Raw genomic sequence first — 21,653 nt, forward strand, 5'->3', positions numbered from 1 at the left:
ATGGCTCCTTCCTGGACGTAGGCGCCTGATTTACGAGCGGAGTCGATCCGTTTAGCTCCAGCAGAGTCGTAGATGGTTCACTTTGCGACGCGAATGAGAGCTTCATGGACGCGCTCGCCTCTCTCAGGGACGTGAATGACTCCCTTCGGAGCGGGGATGGCTCCCTCAGTGCCGAGGGGCTGCCCCGGCCGCTTCCCAGCACGACGGCTGTGACGGGCGCTGCTTGAGCCCGGCCTCCGAGCTCTGCTGCCCCCGGGTGGCACCGCCGCTGTCCCCGTCCGCTCCGTCCGGGGCCCGGCGCCTTAATCGTAGACCTTTCAGTCATCCCGCCCAAGGACAGAACAAGGGGCAGTGGGCACAAACTGCAACCCAGGTTTCATAAGAAGAGAAAGAACTCCCTGGGTGTGAGGGTGCTGGAGCCCTGGAGCAGGCTGCTCAGATTGTTTGCGGCGTCTATGGAGAGCTTCCAAGCCCACCTGGGCACAGTCATCCTGCTCAAGCTGCTGTGGGGGCCCCTGCTTTAGCAGAGGTTGAAGTGGATGATCTACTGAGGTGTCTTCCTGTGCCCACCATACTGGGATGCTGTGAACACACTGCTTCCTCTAAACTCTATAAAGAAGAGATGGAGCACAAATACCTCTAACACTCAGAACAACAAAATCATGGAATGGTAGGGGCTGGAAGGGACCTATTGACATCATCCAATCCAATAACCCTGCCACAGTAGGGGCACCCACAGCAGCTTGCCCAGCATCACAATGCCCAGCTGAGGTTGGAAGTTCTCCAGAGACTCCTCAACATCTCTGGGCAGCCTGCTCCAGGCCTCCAGCACTCTTCACACCAAATAATTTTCTCCTTTTCAGGTCATACTTCCCAAGTTCCAGTTCGTGCCTGTTGCCCCATGTCTTGTCACTGAGTACGACAGAGAAGAGCTTGGCTGCTTCTTGACACCCACCCCCCAGATACTTGTAAACATCAGTAAGATCCCCACTGGAGCTTCTCAGGCCTCATCCTTTCCTCATCAGACTGACATTCCTGTCCATCATCACTCTTGTAGCCTACACTGGACTCTAGTGGCTCCCTGCTCCTCTCAAACTGGGAAGCCCAGAACTGGACACAGTACTTCAGCCACATCCTCACCAGAACAGAGTGGAAGGACAATCTCCCTCAACCTCCTGGCCACACTTCTTTAATACACCACCAGACCATTGTCCTTCGTGGCCATGAGGGCACACTGCTGTCCCATGGCTAACTCACTGGCCACCAGCATTTCTAGGGCCTTCTCCATGAAGCTGCTCTCTAGCAGGTCAACCCATGCATGGCTGGTTTAGACCTTGAGTAACCTGGTGTAATGGAAGATGCCCCTGCCCGTGACAGGGTCTTGGAAGATCATAGAATGGTTTAGGTTGGAAGGGACCTCGAAGCTCAGCCAGTTCCAACCCCATGCCACTGACAGGGACACCTCCCACTAGAACAGGTCACTCAAGGCCTCATCCAGCCTGACTGTCAACATCTTCAGGGAGGTTGTGGATCACAGAATCTGGGATCCGTGGGCAACCTGTGCCACTGTCTCACCACACTCACTTTGAAGAGCTTCTATCCTAACATCCAGTTCCTAACATCCTCTCCAAGAGTTTAAACCTATTCCTCCTCATCCTGTCATTACAAGACCTTGTCAATAGTCCCTCCCCACCCCTCCTGCAGACTCCCTTCAGATACTGCAAGGTCACTCCAAGGTCTCCTCAAAGCCCTGTAGTACCTTTCCAGTGTCTGAAGGTGACCAAGATCACCTTGAAAAGTCTCTTCCAACCCAAACCATTCCAGGATTCTTTGAAATGGAAGCTTGCTGATGTCTGCAAGAGAAAAGGACTCACCACAGTTAACTCACAGCTTTTATTTACATTTTTGTCTACAGAATAATCTTTGCCTTACAATTTTAAATCTAAAGCCAAATGAAACCAGATTTTTTTCCTTTTGTCTGTCTGCTAAAGTTAAAACCTCTCATCTCTTCAAGTACAGCAACAATCTGAATACAAAGCACAAGAAGAGAAGGGGGAAAAAAACCCAACCAAAAAACCAAACCCAAAGAACCACCCAAAACCTCCCCCCAGAAAAACAACCAAGTCCCCTCCCCCCTCAAAAAAAAGAAAAGCAGCTAACAACAAAGCATCTCTTTGATCTGATCTGTACAGTTTTGAGGACTTGGAAATTGTCAGAGGCACAGTTACAAGACTAAAACCTGCTCTTGTGTGACCCTACACAACGTTTAGCATTGGAATTAGGAATTAAAGCATTAAAGAGAAGGCTACAGAGCATTTATCTGCAAAAAAAGAGAGAGGTTAATGAAAGATTTTTACACCAAAAAAACACCCCCAAAAAAACATTTTGCTTCTCTGAGCAAACTGAAGTTAAGCAGAACTTTATCTTTCAAGGTTTTGCTCTTGGGTTTTAGGGTGCAGTTGGTTTGGGGAGGAAAAAAAAAAAAAACAGAATCTGGCTGAAGTTTTGAACTGTGCAAATAAAAATGCTCTTTGCTTAAAAAAAAAAGGGAATCATTTTCCTCAGATACAGACGTTTTTGCCTTACCATACTTACCTTATGATGGCACTGATGAACTCAAAACCTGTCTTAACCAAACAGAGCTCAAGAGAGACCAAAAAGTTTGACTGGGGCATTTGCTAGTAAAATCCGAGTCAATAAAGCATTTTAAGCCATAAATGATCTCGAAAGGACAAGGAAAACAAAACAAAACCACACCCCACAGAGTGATGAGAACACATGGAAGATGCCAAAACTTTCTACTCCGTTTATTCTTAAATAGAAATAAAATTCCAATACCTTGAAAATTGTTAAGTCATCCCCCAGATGAATTTTACAGGCGGCCTGCAGAAGCTTCAACTTGATCCCAAGAAGCTAATTCTACACTCAAAGAGTAGCTCCTAAAGGATCCTGGAGTCATTCAGGATGGCAAGGTCCAGGGTCCACACGTGCCAGAACTACTGCTGGCAGCAAGTGGTTTCTAAGGAGGGGCACTCAAGCAGCGGGAGAGGACAACACTTGATGTCTCAACCACCCTCACTTTGAAGGAATGAGGTCTAACTCTACAGAAGCCTAGGATGGATTGGGTGTTTCACAGTTACTATGCACTGAGCACAGCTAAAGAAGAGGGCACCCAGCTCTACTTTCACTTCAACACAGAAACACAACAAAGAATTAGAGCTAATTGCTCACTACTGTCATCCAAAAGGTGACACCAGCCCTACAGCTACCTTAAATCTCTTGTGGTCCCATACGAGCTCCATCAGACAAGCTCAAGGGTTGGATGCAGAAAGCTCAGGGGTTCTTCCTCTGCTCCTCAGATACTGACCTGAAGAGCATTCTCAGGCACTGTTTGTGTGCCCTGAAGAGCACCCTCAGGCAGCACATGACCTGAAGAGTGCCCTCAGGCATTGCCTGTGACCTGGAGCGCCTCAGGCACTGTGTTGTGTGCCCTGAAGAGCACCCTCAGGCAGTACATGACCTGAAGAGTGCCCACAGGCATTGCCTGTTACCTGGAAAGCCTCAGGCACTGTGTTGTGTGCCCTGAAGAGCACCCTCAGGCAGTACATGACCTGAAGAGTGCCCTCAGGCATTGCCTGTGACCTGGAAGAGCCTCAGGCACTGTCTGTGTGCCCTGAAGAGCACCCTCAGGCAGTACATGACCTGAAGAGCGCCCTCAGGCATTGCCTGTGACCAGAAGAACATCCTCAGGCACTGTTTGTGTGCCCTGAAGAGCAGAGTTGTGGTAGGCCATATCCAACCTGCACCTGCTCAGGTGTGTATACCAGAGCCAGGGATCCAGTAAACTGAGTCTTTAAAAATTAATCAACCTCTCCTTAGCCAACCAATTAAAAACTTCACACCTCCTGTGGGCAGTTTATGGCTTAAAATGCTACCTCAGGTATTTTTTTTGTTTGTCTGATGAATGAACAAAGCTGCAGGTTTCCAGCAAGCAAGGACAGACATGCACCTCTACTAGCAGATTCAGCACTTCTGACCAAGTTAAGACACCAACTTTGTAAAAATGTCTCATGCACTGACTGGATTTTGTTGTTGATTTTTTGTTTTTGTTTGGTTGGTTTGTTTGTTTGAAATGTGTGAGCTTTTTGCACGTTATTTCTTTTTAGAATTCGTGCGGGAACCAGAATGAGAAGATCCAGATGATGATCTGCGGCGTCTGCAAGATACAAACGGGAGAGAGCATGCAAAAAAATAAGTTGGGAGTTCATTTCAGCAGCCCCCCTCCCCCCCACCCCTTTATTTTTGGAGTAGTTTTCATCCTACAGTAGCTGGAAGTCAAAGGATAGCAGCTAAGGGGGCTTCTAGGAGCACAAAAACAGCTCTAAACCACTTTAAACTCATCCATTTAATATTAAAACCCCACAAATAATCTGAAGTTAATACTGCAAAAATGATTTCTAGTTGCAGTATTGACTTGTGAAAATCAGTCATGTTCACATCAGCTGCAAGAGGGACCACTGTAACAGGGATCAACTGTGAGAAGAGAGCCAGCTGCAACAAGGGAGGTGGGGCAGCTGCAGCAAGGGAGGGAGAGGAGCAGCTCTTTCCCCATGCTCCCAGCAAGAGGAATTTCACCAAAAAGAAAAGGGCAATTTATGAAGGTTTTAATTATGTAGTAAAGAGCAGGGGAAAGTGAGGAACCTACTCAATCTCAACTGATGGGATTCAACTCTTGCCCCGTGAGGAACCTACTCTGAATCACAACTGACAGAACTCTAGCCCCGTGAGGAACCTACTTTGAATTGCAACTGATGGGATTCAACTCTTGCCCAGTGAGGAACCTACTCTGAATTGCAACTGATGGGATTCAACTCCTGCTCAGTGAGGAGCCTACTCTGCATTGCAACTGAAGGGATTCAGCTCTTGCCCTGTGAGGAACCTACTCTGAATCGCAACTGATGGGATTCAACTCTTGCCCAGTGAGGAACCTACTTTGAATTGCAACTGATGGGATTCAACTCTTGCCCAGTGAGGAACCTACTCTGCATTGCAACTGATGGGATTCAACTCTTGCCCAGTGAGGAACCTACTCTGCATTGCAACTGATGGGATTCAACTCTTGCCCAGTGAGGAACCTACTCTGCATTGCAACTGATGGGATTCAACTCTTGCCCAGTGAGGAACCTACTCTGCATTGCAACTGATGGGATTCAACTCTTGCCCAGTGAGGAGCCTACTCTGAATTGCAACTGAAGCGATTCAGCTCTTGCCCAGTGAGGAACCTACTCTGAATTGCAACTGAAGCGATTCAACTCTTGCCCAGTGAAGAACCTACTCTGCATTGCAACTGATGGGATTCAACTCTTGCCCAGTGAGGAACCTACTCTGCATTGCAACTGATGCGATTCAGCTCTTGCCCAGTGAGGGACAGACTTTGAATCTCAGCATTCTTTCCCAGAGAATCCTTCAGAGCAAAATAAAACAATCCCCCCCAAAAGCAAAACTAAAAACCACACATTTCAAATACAGCCAATTCTTATTCTACATAAACCCAAACCTTTCGGGTGACCGTGATCTCGATCGTCTTTTTTTGCGATCACCAGATGAAGAGGATCTAGAACGACTTCTCTTCTTGCTTCTCTCAGGGGAAGAGGAGGAACGAGAGCTTGAGTAAGATCTTTTTCTTGGGGTGGAAGAACCCCTGTAGGACCTGGAGCTGGATCTTTATTGATTAAGAAATAAATCAGATTTAATTCTGGTAGTAATTATTAGGAAACAAAAGCCAACAAAACAACAAAGCAAAGAACAAACAGAGACAGTTTGGACGAGGGCTCCCTACTCTAGTGCCACCAGAGCACGGTCACATCAACACCTGGGTGCTTTCATACTTACTCCTCAGATACCTGCCAACAAAGCCTTCTCCTGACATGAAGTTTCCTCTAAGAAAGTTTGCTAAGTAGTGTTTCTTGATGCAGGTTTGGAAACCTCCTTCCAGCACTCACCAGAATGACCCATTTGGACAAAAAAAACAGAGATGGGAGAAGGGGACAGCAGGTGGCCTACCTAAGGATCCTCCTCAGAGGTTACTCACAAAGCTTTTGAATGAAAAACCTTTCCTCCTCCAAGCCCTTCAACCTTTTCTGCAAACATTTCACCAAACTTTTCAGCTTTTCCTTGAAACATTTAAAGCTTTGAGACTGAAAACCAGATTTAACCCTGATTAACTCGTTAATAACAGTTCTTGGCTTGAAAACCAAACTGCAAATTTAACCCTGATTTAATGATGGTTCACTTCCCATTACTGGGTATTTCACACTGGACTTTTACAAAGTCCTTAGCAGAACAATAAAACCCTTCAGAAGTGATCTACTGACATATCTCCAAGTAATTTTGCGTGGAAAGTAACCAAAATACTTAAATCCCCTCTTTAATACCCAAAAAGGATAAAAATGAACCAGCTTCACTCAAAAATCTGAAAAGCCAAGAAAAAAACAACCCACTTGTGTGAAAACCAGATTAAATTTCCAAACTGTAACTCTCCAGTAATAGAAAAACATCTAACAGGGCTGTTTTTTTCCCCAACAAGTTGGATAAAATGTCCAAAAGAAACCCAAACATCACAGAATTGATATTGCTGGTGAAGTGTTTTCAGGGCTCTCACTGTACATAAGAACACAGTCCTGCTCCTAACACACTTGGTGGATGCCTTGCAACAAGCAATCTAATACCTGAGAGAGCACAGACATGATTTTATCTTCCTAAAAATCACAGATTCCATCTCAGCTGACCCTTAGGGCATCATCCACAGCATGTTTCTGCCACCAAAGTGAGGTGGCACCACTTGGGATTTTCTCTTCCCAACTCAGCTTTCCTTACTGACAGGTTCAAAACTCTCTGCCTGCATGGAGGTGGCAATGATCTTCATCACAAGAGGTGCTGCTAACAGGTCACCTGAAGCAACTTGCATGCTCTGCTGACTCTACTACACAGGTCAGTCACTGCTGTATGACCTAGCTATAACTCCTGGCAGTTCCTCACAAGGTTCACTACCAACATTTTGAGATGTTCCTCTTCGAATTATGAAGGTAACAGCAGCATTATCTAGTGGGCATCTGACAGCACTTCCCTCCTGTGCCAGGGGAGGTTTAAATTGGACATGAGGAACAACAATTTCTGTCCTGCAAGAGTGTTCAGGCATTGGAACAGGCTGCCCAGGGAGGTGGTGGAGTCACCAACCCCAGAGGTGTTCAAGAAATGTGTGGCCATGGCACTTGGAGACATAGTTTAGTGGCCGTGGTGGTGTTAGGTTGAAAGTTGGACTTGATCCTAGAGGGCTTTTCCAACCCAAACAATTCTATGATTCTATAAACTCAGAGCCAGGAGCATTTTGTGTTTTCTAACGTGCTTCCACACCAAGCAGAACCAGCAAAGAGTCCTGAAGCACACACACTCAAATTCTTCTTCCTTCCAAGTGAAGATGATCTGTGGTGTCCATCCTCTAGCTTAGCTCAGACTAAAAATCTATAACCAAACCTTCACTCTCAAGAAATACATCTGTGGTGGTAACAGGCTCGTGCAGAGACCCCTGCAATTCTGACTTCTGAAAACAAAAGGAGATAATGCTCTGCTCTGGCGAGACCTTGCCTGGAGTACTGTGTGCAGCCCTGGGACTCTCAACACAGGATAGGACTTGCTGGAGCAGGTCCAGAGGAGGCCTCAGGGCTCAGAGGGCTGCAGCACCTCTTCTACGAGGACAGGCTGAGGGAGCCTGGAAAAGAGAAGGCTCCAAGGAGACCTCAGAGTACCTGCCAGTACCTGAAGGAGACCTACAGGAAGGCTGGGGAGAGATTGTTTAGAAGGGCCTGTGGTGATAGGACAAGGGGCAATGGTTTGAAACTGGAGCAGGGGAGATTTAGGTTAGACATCAGGAGGAAGCTCTTCAGAGTGAGGGTGGTGAAACACTGGAACAGGTTGCCCAGAGAGGTGGTTGAAGCCTCATCCCTGAAGACATTCAAGATCAGACTTGATGAGACCCTGGGAAGCCTGCTCTAGTTGGAGGTGTCCCTGCTGATTGAAGGGGGGTTGGACAAGATAACCTTTGAGGGTCCCTTCCAACCTGACGCAATCTGTGAACCTGTGTTAAGGTTTTTTGACCAGGATGAAATCAACCAGAGGTTGGTTCTTCTGCCCTTTGGCTCTCTCTGCAAGGACAGAGTGCTACCTCATTCACCTTGATTTCGACCCACGAGATCTAGATTGTTCTCTGGAACTGGAACGAGATCTTGATCTGGAACTGGAAGAACTTCTTGAATGGGACCTGAAACAACAGGGAAGTATTTTTTTTCCTTCCAGTGTCTGACTCGCATTTAGCAGAAGATCTGCAGTTGTTAGCAGCAGAGACAACCATGAAGCAACACAGTTTGGCCTAGAGCTACTGGAGAAGTGACCATTCCCCTCCTGCTCCCCCAGTATCACAGCACACTTCGAACACAGATAACTGATAGTGAGATGGTGCATTAAAAATAATCAAGTCAGCTTTTAATGACAGAGAAATTAAACAGGACTGCAGTCACCTGGCAAAACAAAACCACACCACTGCAAATCTACTCACTACTTCATGAGCTCCAGGCCTTAACTTTGGGTTTGTGCTTTAACTTGAAAACCATCAAGTTGCTTGAAAAGTAGATAGGGAAGGAATTTGGGCTGGCTAGCTCCTCAAGGTAGGGCTGACAAGTGTGTCAGAAGAAGTTCTGAGCTTCCAGAGGTTCACAGATCCAGAGATTTAAAGAATGAGAGAATGGTTTGGATTGGAAGGGCCCTTTAAGATCATCTAGTTCCAACCCCCCTGCCAGAGGCAGGGACACTTTCCACTAGAGCAGGTTGCTCAAGGCTTCATAAAGACTTTCTCCTGCACTAAACATCAAGAATTAGTTATTCTCTTAAAACCAGACAAAATGAACACTATTTTAACTACTCAGGACTATGTTCCATTTTTTCATGTTAATTGATCACGTTGCTGATCTTGGAGGTCTTCTCCAACGTTAATGATTCCCTGATTGTGGGATGCTCTGGTTTTCTTTAAAGCACAAACCACAAAAGGTAACTACAAATGAGATCAAAAGGTGCAGGAACCACTGTAAAGAGGCAGCACTGCAATCAAATTCTAATCATTTCTTCAGGAAAAGTATCTTCCACATGCTGTCAGCTTCCCAGCTGCTATCACCACCACGTCCTTTTCATTTGGTGTGCTAAATAAAGGCAGTGTGAACACAACCTAACCAGGACAGGGACTAAAACCTTCTTAAAAAACACAAGTAAGCATCCACAACTGACAGAGGTTAACTTCCAATGAATTGTCTGTAGCTAGAAGCTTAAAGTTCACCAGGAAATTGCAAGAACTTCAGCTAATTTCCCTTAGGACAACCTCCTTTGACTTTGATGCTGACATTTGTGAACTAATGAACAAATTTATGGCTGGATGAGGGCCTCTGAACTGCCCACTCCACAAAATAATGACTACACTGAAATGTAGTCTGTGCTGGTTGAACTGCCCCTACAGAGGGCAACACACTTGTGTCTCAGTGGAGAACAAGCCCCTCATGAGCCAACAATATGCCCTCATGGCCAAGAAGGCAAATGGTGTCCTGTGGGCATGAGGCAGAGTGTGGCCAGCAGGTTGAGGCTGGCTCTTCTCTCACTGTGCTCTGCCCTAGGGAGGCCACATCTGGAGTACTGAGTCCAGACACAAGCTCTCCAGTTCAAGAGAGACAGGGAACTACTACAGAGAGTCCAGGGGAGGCTGCAAAGATGCTGAGGGGCCTGGAGCAGCTCCGTGAGGAGGAAATGATGAGAGCCCTGGGGCTGTTGAGCCTGCAGAAGAGCAGCCCCAGAGGGGATCTGAGCAATGCTCAGCAAGAGATGAAGGGTGGGGTGCAAGCAAGTGGGGCCAGACTCTTGTCAGAGTCCAGAGAAAGTCGACGAAGATGCTGAAGGGCCTGGAGAACAGGGCTGGGTGAGAAGTAGCTGAGGGAACTGGAGGTGTTCAGGCTAGGTAAGAGGAGGCTGAGGGGACACCTTCTGGCTCTCTACAACTTCCTGAAAGGAGGTTGGAGCCAGGTAGGACCTGGTCTCTTCTCCCTAATAAAAAGTCACAGGACAAGAAAAAACGGCCTGAAGTTCCTCCAGGGGAGGTTTAAGTTGGACATTAGAAGAAAGTTCTTCACTGAAAGCATTCTCAAACACTGTAACAGGCTTCCCAGGGAGGTGGTTGAATCTCCATCCCTGGAAGTGTCTAAAAGAGGCAGAGATTTGGTGCTGAGGACATGGTTCAGCCCCAGCCTTGGTAGAGTTAGAGAATGGTTGGACTGGATGATCTGAAAGGGCTTTTGCAACCTGAAGTTCTATGATTCTATGGCTGCCTCTTGTGCCACCATTTCCCACTTCAAGAAAATTCTGCTGCTGTCTTTTATAGATTCATAGAATGGTTTGGGTTGGAAGGGGCCTTAAAGATCATCTAGTTCCAACTCCCCTGCCATGGGCAGGGACACCTCCCACTAGAGCACATTGCTCAAGGTCTCAGGTGTTCAACACCCCAACACTGCTACAAACACTTCACCCCTTGAACCAAGATGCCTGAAAATGAAATTGTTAAGTAACATTTTGCAGTTCATTGGAAAGGTTCAGCAGAAACATCGAGTTCAGTTCATTTACATAAACAGTGAGACACAAGAAGCCTCCCTGAGGGTCCAGAGGAGGTCAGAATAAGGACACGATCTACCTGGGCACATAAAATCATTAACAATATTTAAACTAAAAGTATAAAAGCAATCAAAAAAAAAAGAAAAAGGTAAATAAAGAAGTTAGATACTGACATTTTGCCTGGTGTTACCCTTGACCTGTACCCGTTTACCTGGACCTAGACCTTGAGCTTGAGTGAGAGGATGAGCGCGAAGAAGAGCGTGAGTGAGAAGATCGAGACTTAGAGCGACTGCGCCTATTGGGTTTCTTTTTCTTATTAGTGTCCTCTTCTTCACTGGCATCAAGATTGTATTTCGAAAGGTCAGCATCATCTTCATCCTCATCCTGAAAAGGGCAGACAGACAAAAGAATAAGCAAACATTTTGCTGTTTTGGTTGTATCACAGTATCATCAGGGTTGGAAGAGACCTCACAGATCACCAAGTCCAACCCTTTACCACAGAGCTCAAGGCTACACCATGGCACCAAGTGCCACGTCCAATCCTGCCTTGAACAGCTCCAGGGACGGCGACTCCACCACCTCCCCGGGCAGCCCATTCCAGTGTCCAATGACTCTCTCAGTGAAGAACTTTCTCCTCACCTCCAGCCTAAATTTCCCCTGGCGCAGCCTGAGGCTGTGTCCTCTCGTTCTGGTGCTGGCCACCTGAGAGAAGAGAGCAACCTCCTCCTGGCCACAACCACCCCTCAGGTAGTTGTAGACAGCAATAAGGTCACCCCTGAGCCTCCTCTTCTCCAGGCTAAACAATCCCAGCTCCCTCAGCCTCTCCTCGTAGGGCTGTGCTCAAGGCCTCTCACCAGCCTTGTCGCCCTTCTCTGGACACGCTCAAGCATCTCAACGTCCCTTTTAAACTGGGGGGCCCAGAACTGAACGCAGTACTCGAGGTGTGGTCTGACCAGTGCAGAGTACAGGGGCAGAATGACCTCCCTGCTCCTGCTGACCACACCATTCCTGATGCAGGCCAGGATGCCACTGGTGTTTTTACTTCCTGCAGGTGGGGGTTGGTGATTTCCGCCTAGTATCAGGTGATAGGAGGAGAGGAAATGGCCTGAAATTGTGCCAGAGGAGGGTTAGGTTCTTTCCTGCAACAGTGGTCAGGCATTCATCATCACAAAATTATCATCACAGATGCAACCAGGTTGCAAGAGACCTCTAAGATCATCCAGTCCAACCTACCACCCAGCATTGGAACAGGCTGTCCAGGGAGGTGCTGGAGCTACGATCTCTGGAGGTGTTCAAAAAATGTCTGGCCGTGGGACCTGGAGACATGGTTTAGTGATCATAGTGGTGCTGGGTCAATGGCTGGACTCAATCCTAGAGGCTGTTTCCAATTCTATGATAAAAGTGACTGGAAGCTTGTGCTTCAAGACAAATTACTGAAAGGCCTGCACAAAAACCATCATCTGAATTCTCATTTTCTGTTATTTCACAGAATCATAATGATTTGGGTTGGAAGGAATCTTAAAGACCATCTAGTTCAAACTGCCTGCTAAAGCAAGGCTACCCACAGCAGCTTGCCCAGTATCACAATACACAGCTGGGCTTGGAAGCTCTCTAGACAAGGAGACTCCACAACCTCTCTGAGCAGCTTGCTCCAGGGCTCCAGCACCCTCACAACAAAGAGGTTTCTCCTGCTGTTCAGGTGGAACCCTCTGGGTTCCAGTCTGTGCCTGTTGCTCCTTATCCTATAACAGGACATCTCTGAGAAGAGTCGGGCCCCATCCTCTTGCTCTCCACACATCATTTATCTCTTGCTGAGCATTGCACAGATGCCCTTTCAGGCTGCTCTTCTGCAGGCTCAACAGCCCCAGGGCTCTCGGTCTTTCCTCCTCACAGAGATGCTCTAGGCCTCTCAGCATCTTTGAAGCCTCCACTGGACTCTCCTGAACTGGGAAGCCCAGAATTGGGCACTGAACTTTAGATGTGGCCTCACCAGGGCACTGTCAAGGGGGAGGAGAACCTCCTTTGACCTGCTGGCCACACTCTTCTTCATGCTCCCCTGGAAACCATTCGCCTCCTTGGCCATGAGGGCACATCGCTGGGTCATAGATAACTTATGCCTCTCCCAGGACTCCAAGGTCCTTCTCCATAGAGCTTTCTTGGCCAGAAGAGCTCACTCTGGTATTCAGAAGAAACCAGCTTGTGCACAGGCTGTAGGGAAGCTGCAGGCATCACCACTGGCAGCTGCTCCTCTGAACTGCTCTGAAGGCAACTATGATCCAGACCGTATAGCCTTGAGCTCTGTGGTAAAGGGTTGGACTTGATGATCTGTGAGGTCTCTTCCAACCCTGATGATACTGTGATCTTTAGCTACTCAACACTAAACAGTACTGGAGTAAAAAAACACAGATAGAAGCAAAAATTAAAACACACTACCTCATCCAATTTATATTTGGACAGATCTTCATCCTCATCCTCCTCATCTTCTCCTTCAGATTCTTTATCTTCTACTTCCTTCAGAATAGATGCAGGACCAACTGGCTTCCCCCTGTACTTTTTCTTCTTGCGCCCAAACTACAAAAACAAAACCCATTCCATTAGGAGTGACTCAAAAATCACCTCCAGCTGCTTTTGTTGATAAAGTCAGATGAAAATAAATCAAGTCACAAGAAGGTGGTGCTCCAGGGGAAGGAGAAGGGTCATGAAACATCAATTAGCAGCAAGAAACTTTGTCAAGAGAGGCTTGTTTTAGATTGAATTAATGGATTAATGGAAGAGAAGATTAATGGAAATCTGAGGTTGATAGGAGAGTAATTAATATTGGTGTCTGTGGGATGTGTTTATTAAACATCTGGTTGATCACAACATGAGTGGTGCTGATGCCAGCTTGCACCAGTTTAATTTGCACTCATTCTTAAACTCCCAAAAGGCAGCCTATGTGCAGTCACTCTCAATTCATGGATCTATACAGCAGTTTGGGTTGGAAGGGACCTTCAAAATCATCCAGTTCCAAGCCCTTTGCCATGGGCAGGGACACTTTCCACCAGCCCAGGTTGCTCAAGACCTTATCCAACTTGGCCTTGAGCATCTCCTAAGCAATTGACAAGGAGATGAAGCAGAAAGAACGTGCCAAACCCAAAGGTCTCCTACCCAGCAGACACAGCAAGTGTGTCCCCCCAGACCTCACCTCATCGTACTCCCCATCCGACTCTTCACGCTCGATGTACTCAACGTTCTCCCGCTCATTGAAGCCTCCTCCATAGCCTGTAACAAGGGGGAAAACAAGACAACCTCCTGAGCTTCACCCAGTTCAATAACAATAAGCACAAAGCTGAGTGGAAGCTTTCAGTGGATACAGGATGTCCCTACAGCATTTACTGAGGTGATCTCCAAGGGAACACTGCTTGGGGCAGTGTGGCTGGAGAGCTGCCCGGCAGAAATGGACCTGGGGTTGTAGTAGACAGGAGCTGAATATGAGCCAGCAGTGTGCCCAGGCAGCTGAATAGGAGCCAGCAGTGTGCCCAGGTGGCCAAGAAGGCCAATGGCATCCTGGTTTGGATTACAAACGCTTTGGCCAGCAGGAGCAGGGAGGTGATTGTCCCCTTGGACTTGGCTCTGGTAAGGCCACACCTTGGGTGCTGTATTTGGTTTTGGGCACCACAATACAGGAGAGATGTGGAGGTGCTGGAGCAGGTCTAGAGGAGGGCAATGAAGGTGGGGAAGGGCCTGGAGAATAAATCTTATGAGGAGTGACTGAGGGAGCTGGGGATGGTTAGTGTGAGGAAGAGGAGGCTGAGGGGAGACCTCACTGCTGTCTACAACTACATGAAGGGGACATTGTGGAGAGGCTGCTGCTTGGCTCTGCTCTCAAGTAATTGGAGTGAGAATAAGGGGGAATGACCTCAAGCTGAAGCTGGAGAGGTTTAGATTGGACATTAGGAAGACATTTTTCACAGAGAGAGTGTTCAGGGACCACAATAAGCTGCCCAGGGAGGTGGTGGAGTCACCCAGCCTGGATGTGTTTAAGGGTGGTTTGGATGTGGTGCTCAGGGCTATGGTTTAAGGTGATTCTTGTAGAGTAGGGTTGTAGGTTGGCCTTGGTGATCCTGAGGGGCTTTGCCAACCTGCATATTCCTGTGATCCCACAGGAGTGTTCTGCCTGGAGAAGGGAGGAATTCAGGGAGATCTTCTGGTGCCCTTCAGTTTTTAAAGATGCTGAGAAGAAAGTTTGGAACAAACTCTTCAGTAGGGCCTGCTGTGACAGGACAGTGGGTGGTGGTTTGAACTCAAAGATTCAGAGTGGAAGAAGGAATAAATATTTGACACTGAGGGTGGTGAGAGCCTGACCCACGTTCAGAGAGGTGGCAGATGCCTCACCCCTGGAACCACTGCAGGTGAGGTTGTCTGGGGCTCTGAGCAACCTGTTCTAGTGGACTAGATGGACCTTGACAGGTTCCTTCCCACCTAAGTCAATCTGTGACTCCATGCTTATTAAACAGAGTTCCTCAGGAAGCTAGCTGAGAAAGTGGCTGAGAACACAAAGAGAATGCAAAGAGTTTAAAATAATGAAAAAAAAAACCCAAGAAGAAAAATACCAGCAATGTCAGGGCTACAGCAGTGCTGAACACCCAGCTTCTTCCCAGAGGAGCTTTGGGGGTACTCCAGTGCCTGCAGACCACCTCAGCTTGCATGAGCACAAGGGGCTAGACCAAAAAATAGCATGGTGCCAGGGTTTAGTTAATTAGAAGGGTTAGGTGATAGGTTGGACTCAATGATCCTAGAGGTCTTTTCCAACCTGGTTAATTCTGTGATACTGCCCTGATACTGCCTCAAAGACCAAAATCTCACCTCTGAGAGCCTCCAGCAACCACTGGTGAAGCCAGCAGCAAAACCTGAGATGAAGGCAATGCTGATTAAGGACTATCCCAGCTGCTGCTGCTATAGCCAGGTCCTACTTGCACAAAGCAAACCTGGTGGCTTCTGGGGTATGTCTGCTCCCACAGTTGAATTATTCCATGACAAAGTCTCCTATGGATCCTCAGGGAGCAACAGGAATAAATGCTTTGGAGATGGGTTGAATTGGGCAAGATTTGCCTGAAAAATCTTCCTGCTGCTTTATATAGTGTGAGTGGAAAATTCTCACAATCCCAATGGAGGTTGGAAAGGACCTCTGGAGATCATTCAGTTCAACCCCCTGCTAAAGCAGGGCACCCACAGCAGCTTGCCCAGCATCGCTATGCCCAGCTGGGGTTGTAAGCTCTCCAGATAAGGAGACTCCACAACCCCTCTGGGCAGCCTGCTCCAGGGCTTCAGCACCCTCACAAAATACAAGTTTCTCATCTTGTTCAGGGAGAACCTCCTCGGGTCCAGTTTGAACCCTTTGTCCTAGCAAGTCCCAGTGCCTGCTTCAGCACTCTGGTACCCTCACAGCACAAAAAAGACACTGCAGGTGTCTTACAGCAGGACCATAAATGTATTCTGAAGGACATCAGAACCTGAAAATTTAACCAAATATTATCAAATAATGGAATATTTAAATGGGAAAGGTGTAAGCATATGAAAGATTACATGAAGTGCTGTTAAATATGATTATTTAATATTCTTACAGTATTAAGAATCTTAAAAAGATTCTGTCTCTTTTTAACAACATACTCTGTGCTCTTCTCTATGCTTCTCTTTTGCACAGGGAATCACAGAATGGATTTGGTTGGAAGAGACCTTGAGGATCACCAAGTCCAAGCCCTAACCCAGCACTGCCAGGGAACCACTAACCATCTCCCTCAGCACCACATCTATGCAGCTTTGAAACCTCTCCAGGAACAGGGACTCCACCACTGCCCTGGGTAGCTTGGAACAGGCCTTGATGATCCTCAAGGGGAAGAAATTGTTCCTCATGTCCAAGCTAAACCTCTACTGGGCAACTTGAGGACATTTTTTACTGTCTTGTCACTTGTTCATAGGGAGACTATCCCCACCTCATTCCAACCTCCGTTCAGGGAGGTGGAGAGCAATAAGGTCTCTCCTCAGCTTCTTTTTCTCTAAACACCCCCTGCTCCCTCAGCTGCTCCTCACCAGCCCTGTTCTTCAGACCCTTCCCCAGCTTTGCTGCCTTTCCCTGGATCTGCTCCAGCCTCTCAGTGTCCTGCTTGGAGTAAGGGGGCCAAAACAGAACCCAGTTTTTGAGGCGTGGCCTCCCCAGTGCCCAGCAGAGGAGAATTTAGTCCGTGCACATCAATTCTCCACCTGACCCCACTGCAGAGGTGCAGTATAAATATCCACAGCCCTGCTGTAAGGACATCTCCTGCTCTACTTACAGGCTTCATGCTTAATTCAGGAGGAACTTGAAATGTGTCACAGTGTGACCAACCTTCAGTACACCTTAGGAGATACTGGTCTCACCTCCACAGGCACAAACCCTGCTATGTGACTGCAGAACCCTCTCTGGGTGGACAATATGCAGACAACAGACTTCTGGGAGTCTAACTAAATGTTGGTTTACTCCTTCCAAAGCTCTTGTGTCCAAATCAAAAGAGGAGGCATTTTTAGCAGGTCTCTTGAATTTCCAGGTTAAATCATCATAGCATCCACACACTTCTAAAAATGATCAGCTCCAGGAAGCTACAGATTAATTTACATTATGAAATGGTTTAGCTTGGAAGGGATCTTAGTCATCCAGTTCCAAGCCCCCTGCCATGGGTAGGGACACCTCCCACTACATCAGGTCTCATCCACCCTGGCCTTGAACACTTCCAGGACATTCACAGCCTCCCTGGGCAACCTGTTCCAGTCTCACCCCCCTCACTATATAGAATTTCTTCATCTCCAGTCTCAATCTCTCCTTTTCTGGCCCAAAGCCATTGCCCCTTCTCCTTTTCACAAGCCCTTGTAGAAAGTCCTTCCCCAGCTCTCCTATAGCCCCTTCAGAAAGTAGAAGACTGCTCCTGCAGCCTTCTAATAACACACTGTGTTCTCTATGCTTCTCTTCTTCACATAGAATCACAGAGTGGATTTGGTTGGAAGAGACCTTGAGGATCACCAAGTCCAACCACTAACCCAGCACCACCAGAGCACCACTAAACCATCTCCCTCAGCACCACATTTACACAGCTTTGAGACCTCTCCAGGCTGAACAGCCCCAACTCTCTCAACCTGTCCTCAGAGCAGAGGTGCTCCAGTCCTCTGATCATCACCATGACCTCCTCTGGACCTGCCCTGACAGCTCCATGTTCACGCCAGGGTGTTTTTCACTGAGTTCAGACAGAAAAAGGCAGACAAAGTCCAACTGTTTGGTGAGTGAGAGCCTTGCAAACCCTACATATGCAACATTACTCAACTTTGCTTCTTCTACTGTGACAGAAAAAGAGCCTTTAATTATGAAATTATACCACAGTTTGTAAACAGTATTTTAAACCAGGAACTCACCTGTCCTCTCCTCCAACTTGGCATACTTTGGGGTGTTACACATGTTACACTCTGATCTTCTGGCCCAGTTCACATTGCCACATCTTTGGAGGTGTAAAGATAAAAAAAGAGGAGTAAGAAACTTTTTTTTTAAAGTAGCAACGATAATAAAAAGCCACTGCAGGTAATTATCCCCAAGTCTCTGCCAAGTTTCAGTAGTTATCTGCAGTCACCAGCACAACATAACTGACTCCAAGGTCACCAAGAGATAAACAAGTGCCAAGAATTGCTGGGTATTCCACCAGCCTGAAGACAAGAACAGGATCATACCAAGCAAATCAAGGAGGAAGAGGTAAGTTCCATCATGGAGAGGTCAGAAATGAGCTCTCGTGATGACCCAGTCCAACTCCCCTGCTAAAGCGGAGGCACCCACAGAAGCCTGACCAGGATAACTGGGTTTGGAAACTCTCCAGAGAAGGAGACTCCACAATCTCCCCAGGCAGCCTGCTCCAGGGCTCCAGCACCCTCATAAAAGTTTCTTCTCCTGCTCACATGGAATCACTTGGGTTTGTTTGTGCCCACTGCCCCTTGTCCTGTCATTGGGCAGCACTAAGAAGAGTCTGGCCCCATCCTCTTGCCCCTCACAGGTCCTTTATATCTTGCTGAGCATTGATCACATCTCCTCTGGAGCTGCTCTTCTGCAGGCTCAGCAGCCCCAGGGCTCTCAGTCTTTTTTCCTCACAGAGCTGCTCCAGGCCTCTCAGCATCTATGGAGCCTCTCTTGGACTCTCTCCAGTAGTTCCCTTCTGTCTTGAATTGGGGAGCCCAGAACTAGACTCAGTACTCCAGTTGTACCCTGCCCTCACCTGGGTAGTGTAGAGCAGAAGAACCTCTTTTGACCTGCTGGCCACACTCTTCCTCATGCTCCAGAGGCTGTGTGCACACATTGCTACCACATGGATAATCTGTTACTCATCAGCACTCCCAGGTCCTTCTCCACGGATGTGCTTTCCAGCAGGTCAACCCCTAATCTGTGCTGGTGCATGGTATTGCTCCTTCCCAGGTGCAGGACTCTACACTTATTCCTGTTAAACCTCATAAGGTTCCCCCACTGCCCAGGTCTCACTGGGTGGCAGGGTAGCCTGACAGTCCAGCAGCCAATCCCTCCAGTATTGGGACCAACAGCGGTGCCCAGGCACCCTGCCATCTGTCACTGCAGAACAGCACAAATGGAGACCCACCAGGCTGAAAAGTCACCTTCTGACAGCAGAAGTCATCAAAACCCCAAGTACTCCTGATGTGACACCTGGCTCCATCAGCCAAACCTGCAGCCCTGCAAAGTCCTCCATGCTCAAAGCACCTTTCCACAAACCAAGCATTTTATTAAGGGTCCTTTTCTAGCTCAGCTCTTCATATTCCCCACTGATGTCTTGGAAGAACATCTAAGACTGTAACTATGAGCTCAACTTCATTCATTAAATATTTAGGGAATGTTAAGAAGAATCAATCATCCTGGAAGGGAGGTGTTACTGCCACCCACACATCTCTTCTGAACTGGAGAAGCTTAGCAAACAAAAACATCAACTTCTACTTGTTTGGTCTTGATTTTTTTTTAACCTTACTTCAGTCATCTGAAGTAGCTGAGGCTCAATGAACAACAATGAAATGACCATCACAGCCACACAGTACCAGGGGATCTTCTGAGTGCTAACAAATAACTGGAAAGTCAAGAGGATGGGGCCAGATTCTTCTCAGAGGTGTCCTGTAGCAAGACAAGGGGCAACAGGCACAAACTGGAGCCTAGGAGTAGAAGGGGAGACGTCACATCCCTCACCTTCAGGGAGCCCTGGTCGATCTCACTCATGCCAGGTGAATGTCTGTGGCTTGAAGCCATCCCTGAAGAAAATGGCTTGAGCTGGAGCTTCTTAGCAGTGTGCCCTTGCAGTCAAGAAGGCTGTGGCCAACAAGCCAAGGGAGGATCTCCTCCCTCTCCACTGTGCCCTACACAGATGGACTACTGGGCCCAAGGGACAATGGCACAAACTGGAACCCAGAAGGTTCCACCTGAACAGAAGGAGAAACTTTTTTGGTGTGAGGGTGCTGGAGCCCTGGAGCAGACTGTCCAGAAAGGCTGCAGAGTCTCCTCTGGAGAGCTTCCAAATTAATCTGGCCACTGTGATGCTGGGCAAGCTGCTGTGGGTGCCCCTGCTTTAGCATGAGGGCTGGACTGGATGATGTCCAGAGGTTTCTTCTAACCCCTAACATGCTGGGAATAGCTGCTGAGTCTATAGCCCTTTTCTCTCATCAGTCTAAGCAGACTGACACTGACAAAATGAGGCATCCGTGGCTCTGGGAGAACACCCTGCAGTCTTTAACCTACGTTTTACACTGCCAGTCATTAGCACTGAAGAGGCCACGACTCTTTTCAGCCAGTGTCTTTCCTATTTCAGTCCCTCCAGCTTTCATCATCTTGGCTTCTGTTGTTTTTTCTGCAAAAGAAAACAAACAAACAAACCCAAACTGTTCTCAAACATCCTGCTTTAAGGTGAATTGTAAAGATTTAGCATTCTGTTCAGAAGGTAGAAACAGCTGAGGAGAAAAGGATCATCTGAGAGACTCACCTCTGCCACATCTGTTACAGCTGGTTCTCCTGGCAAAGTTAACATTCCCACACCTGAAAATGAAAACAGAAAGAGAATGAAGATGCTGGTTAACTGAACGCTGGGACCCGTGGAATAGTTTGGGCTGGAAGAGACCCTAAAGACCATCTATTTCCAAGCCCCTGCCATGGACAGGGGCACCTCCTGCTCGATCCGAGTTGCTCGAGGCCTCCTTCAGCCTCGTTTTGAGCACTGCCAGGGACAGGCACAAACAGGGCACTTGAAAGGAAAACGCTTTTCTAGTTCGAGCCCAATTTGCTCCAAATTTAACCAAGTTTCTCAGGCCGCGTTCAGCGGCGGGGTGCGGGCTGGTGCTCGAACCGTTCCAGCCCGGGGCCATGCAGCTGTAAAACTCCGCAGGAGATCTCAGCGCAGCCCGGCGTGAGGGCAGCCGCCCCCGAGACTCAGCGACCGCGGCTCCCCCCGGCTGGCCCCAGCCCGCGCTGCTCCGCGGCACCGGCGGGCGCGGGGCCGTGCCGGAGCCCGGCTGCCGCCCGCAGAGGCCCGCGCCCGGAGCCCGCCTCACTTCTTGTCGGGGCAGATCCAGTCCCCGTCGCTCACGCGGAAATTCTTGGTCGACATCTTGCGCCCCGCCGAGCCCGGAGCCGAGCGCCCAGCGCCGCCGCCGCCGCCGGGGAGAGGACCTGGGTCCTGCGCCGAGCGGGCTGCCCGGCCGCGCCTGAGCCCCGCTGACGCGGCAGAGCTGCGCCGCCGCCCGCAGGCCTTTCCGGTCAGGCAGCGGCGGGGACAGCTCAGGGCGGAGACAGCGCCCCCCCGCGGGCCGGAGGGCCCCGCAGGCCGTGCGCATGCGCAGCGCCCCCCGGCGGCGCCGCCGTGGGTCGGCTGCGGTTGGACGGGAAGGGCTGGGGCGGGCAGCAGGGAGCCTTGCTCAGCCCT

General features: G+C 48.5%; 1 protein-coding gene across 2 annotated transcripts; it reads right to left on the reverse strand.

Annotated features, from left to right (window-relative positions):
• Positions 1-1,879: 1,879 nt before the first annotated feature.
• ZRANB2 (zinc finger RANBP2-type containing 2) lies at positions 1,880-21,447 on the reverse strand. Of its 2 annotated transcripts, none has more exons than XM_064147504.1 (10): positions 21,283-21,447; positions 20,718-20,770; positions 20,477-20,585; positions 18,118-18,200; positions 13,883-13,959; positions 13,132-13,269; positions 10,910-11,082; positions 8,231-8,317; positions 5,558-5,722; positions 1,880-4,216 (listed from the first exon to the last, which is right to left on the reverse strand). In XM_064147504.1, exons 1-10 carry the CDS (start codon positions 21,336-21,338, stop codon positions 4,153-4,155), a joined length of 1,005 nt encoding a protein of 334 aa, XP_064003574.1. In that variant the 5' UTR covers positions 21,339-21,447; the 3' UTR covers positions 1,880-4,152. The 2 variants fall into 2 exon arrangements, with proteins under 2 accessions (XP_064003574.1, XP_064003575.1); XM_064147505.1 differs by having other exon boundaries at positions 21,318-21,443.
• Positions 21,448-21,653: the final 206 nt, after the last annotated feature.

This window comes from Pogoniulus pusillus, chromosome 8, assembly GCF_015220805.1.
Source record: "Pogoniulus pusillus isolate bPogPus1 chromosome 8, bPogPus1.pri, whole genome shotgun sequence".
Lineage (NCBI taxonomy): Eukaryota > Metazoa > Chordata > Aves > Piciformes > Lybiidae > Pogoniulus > Pogoniulus pusillus.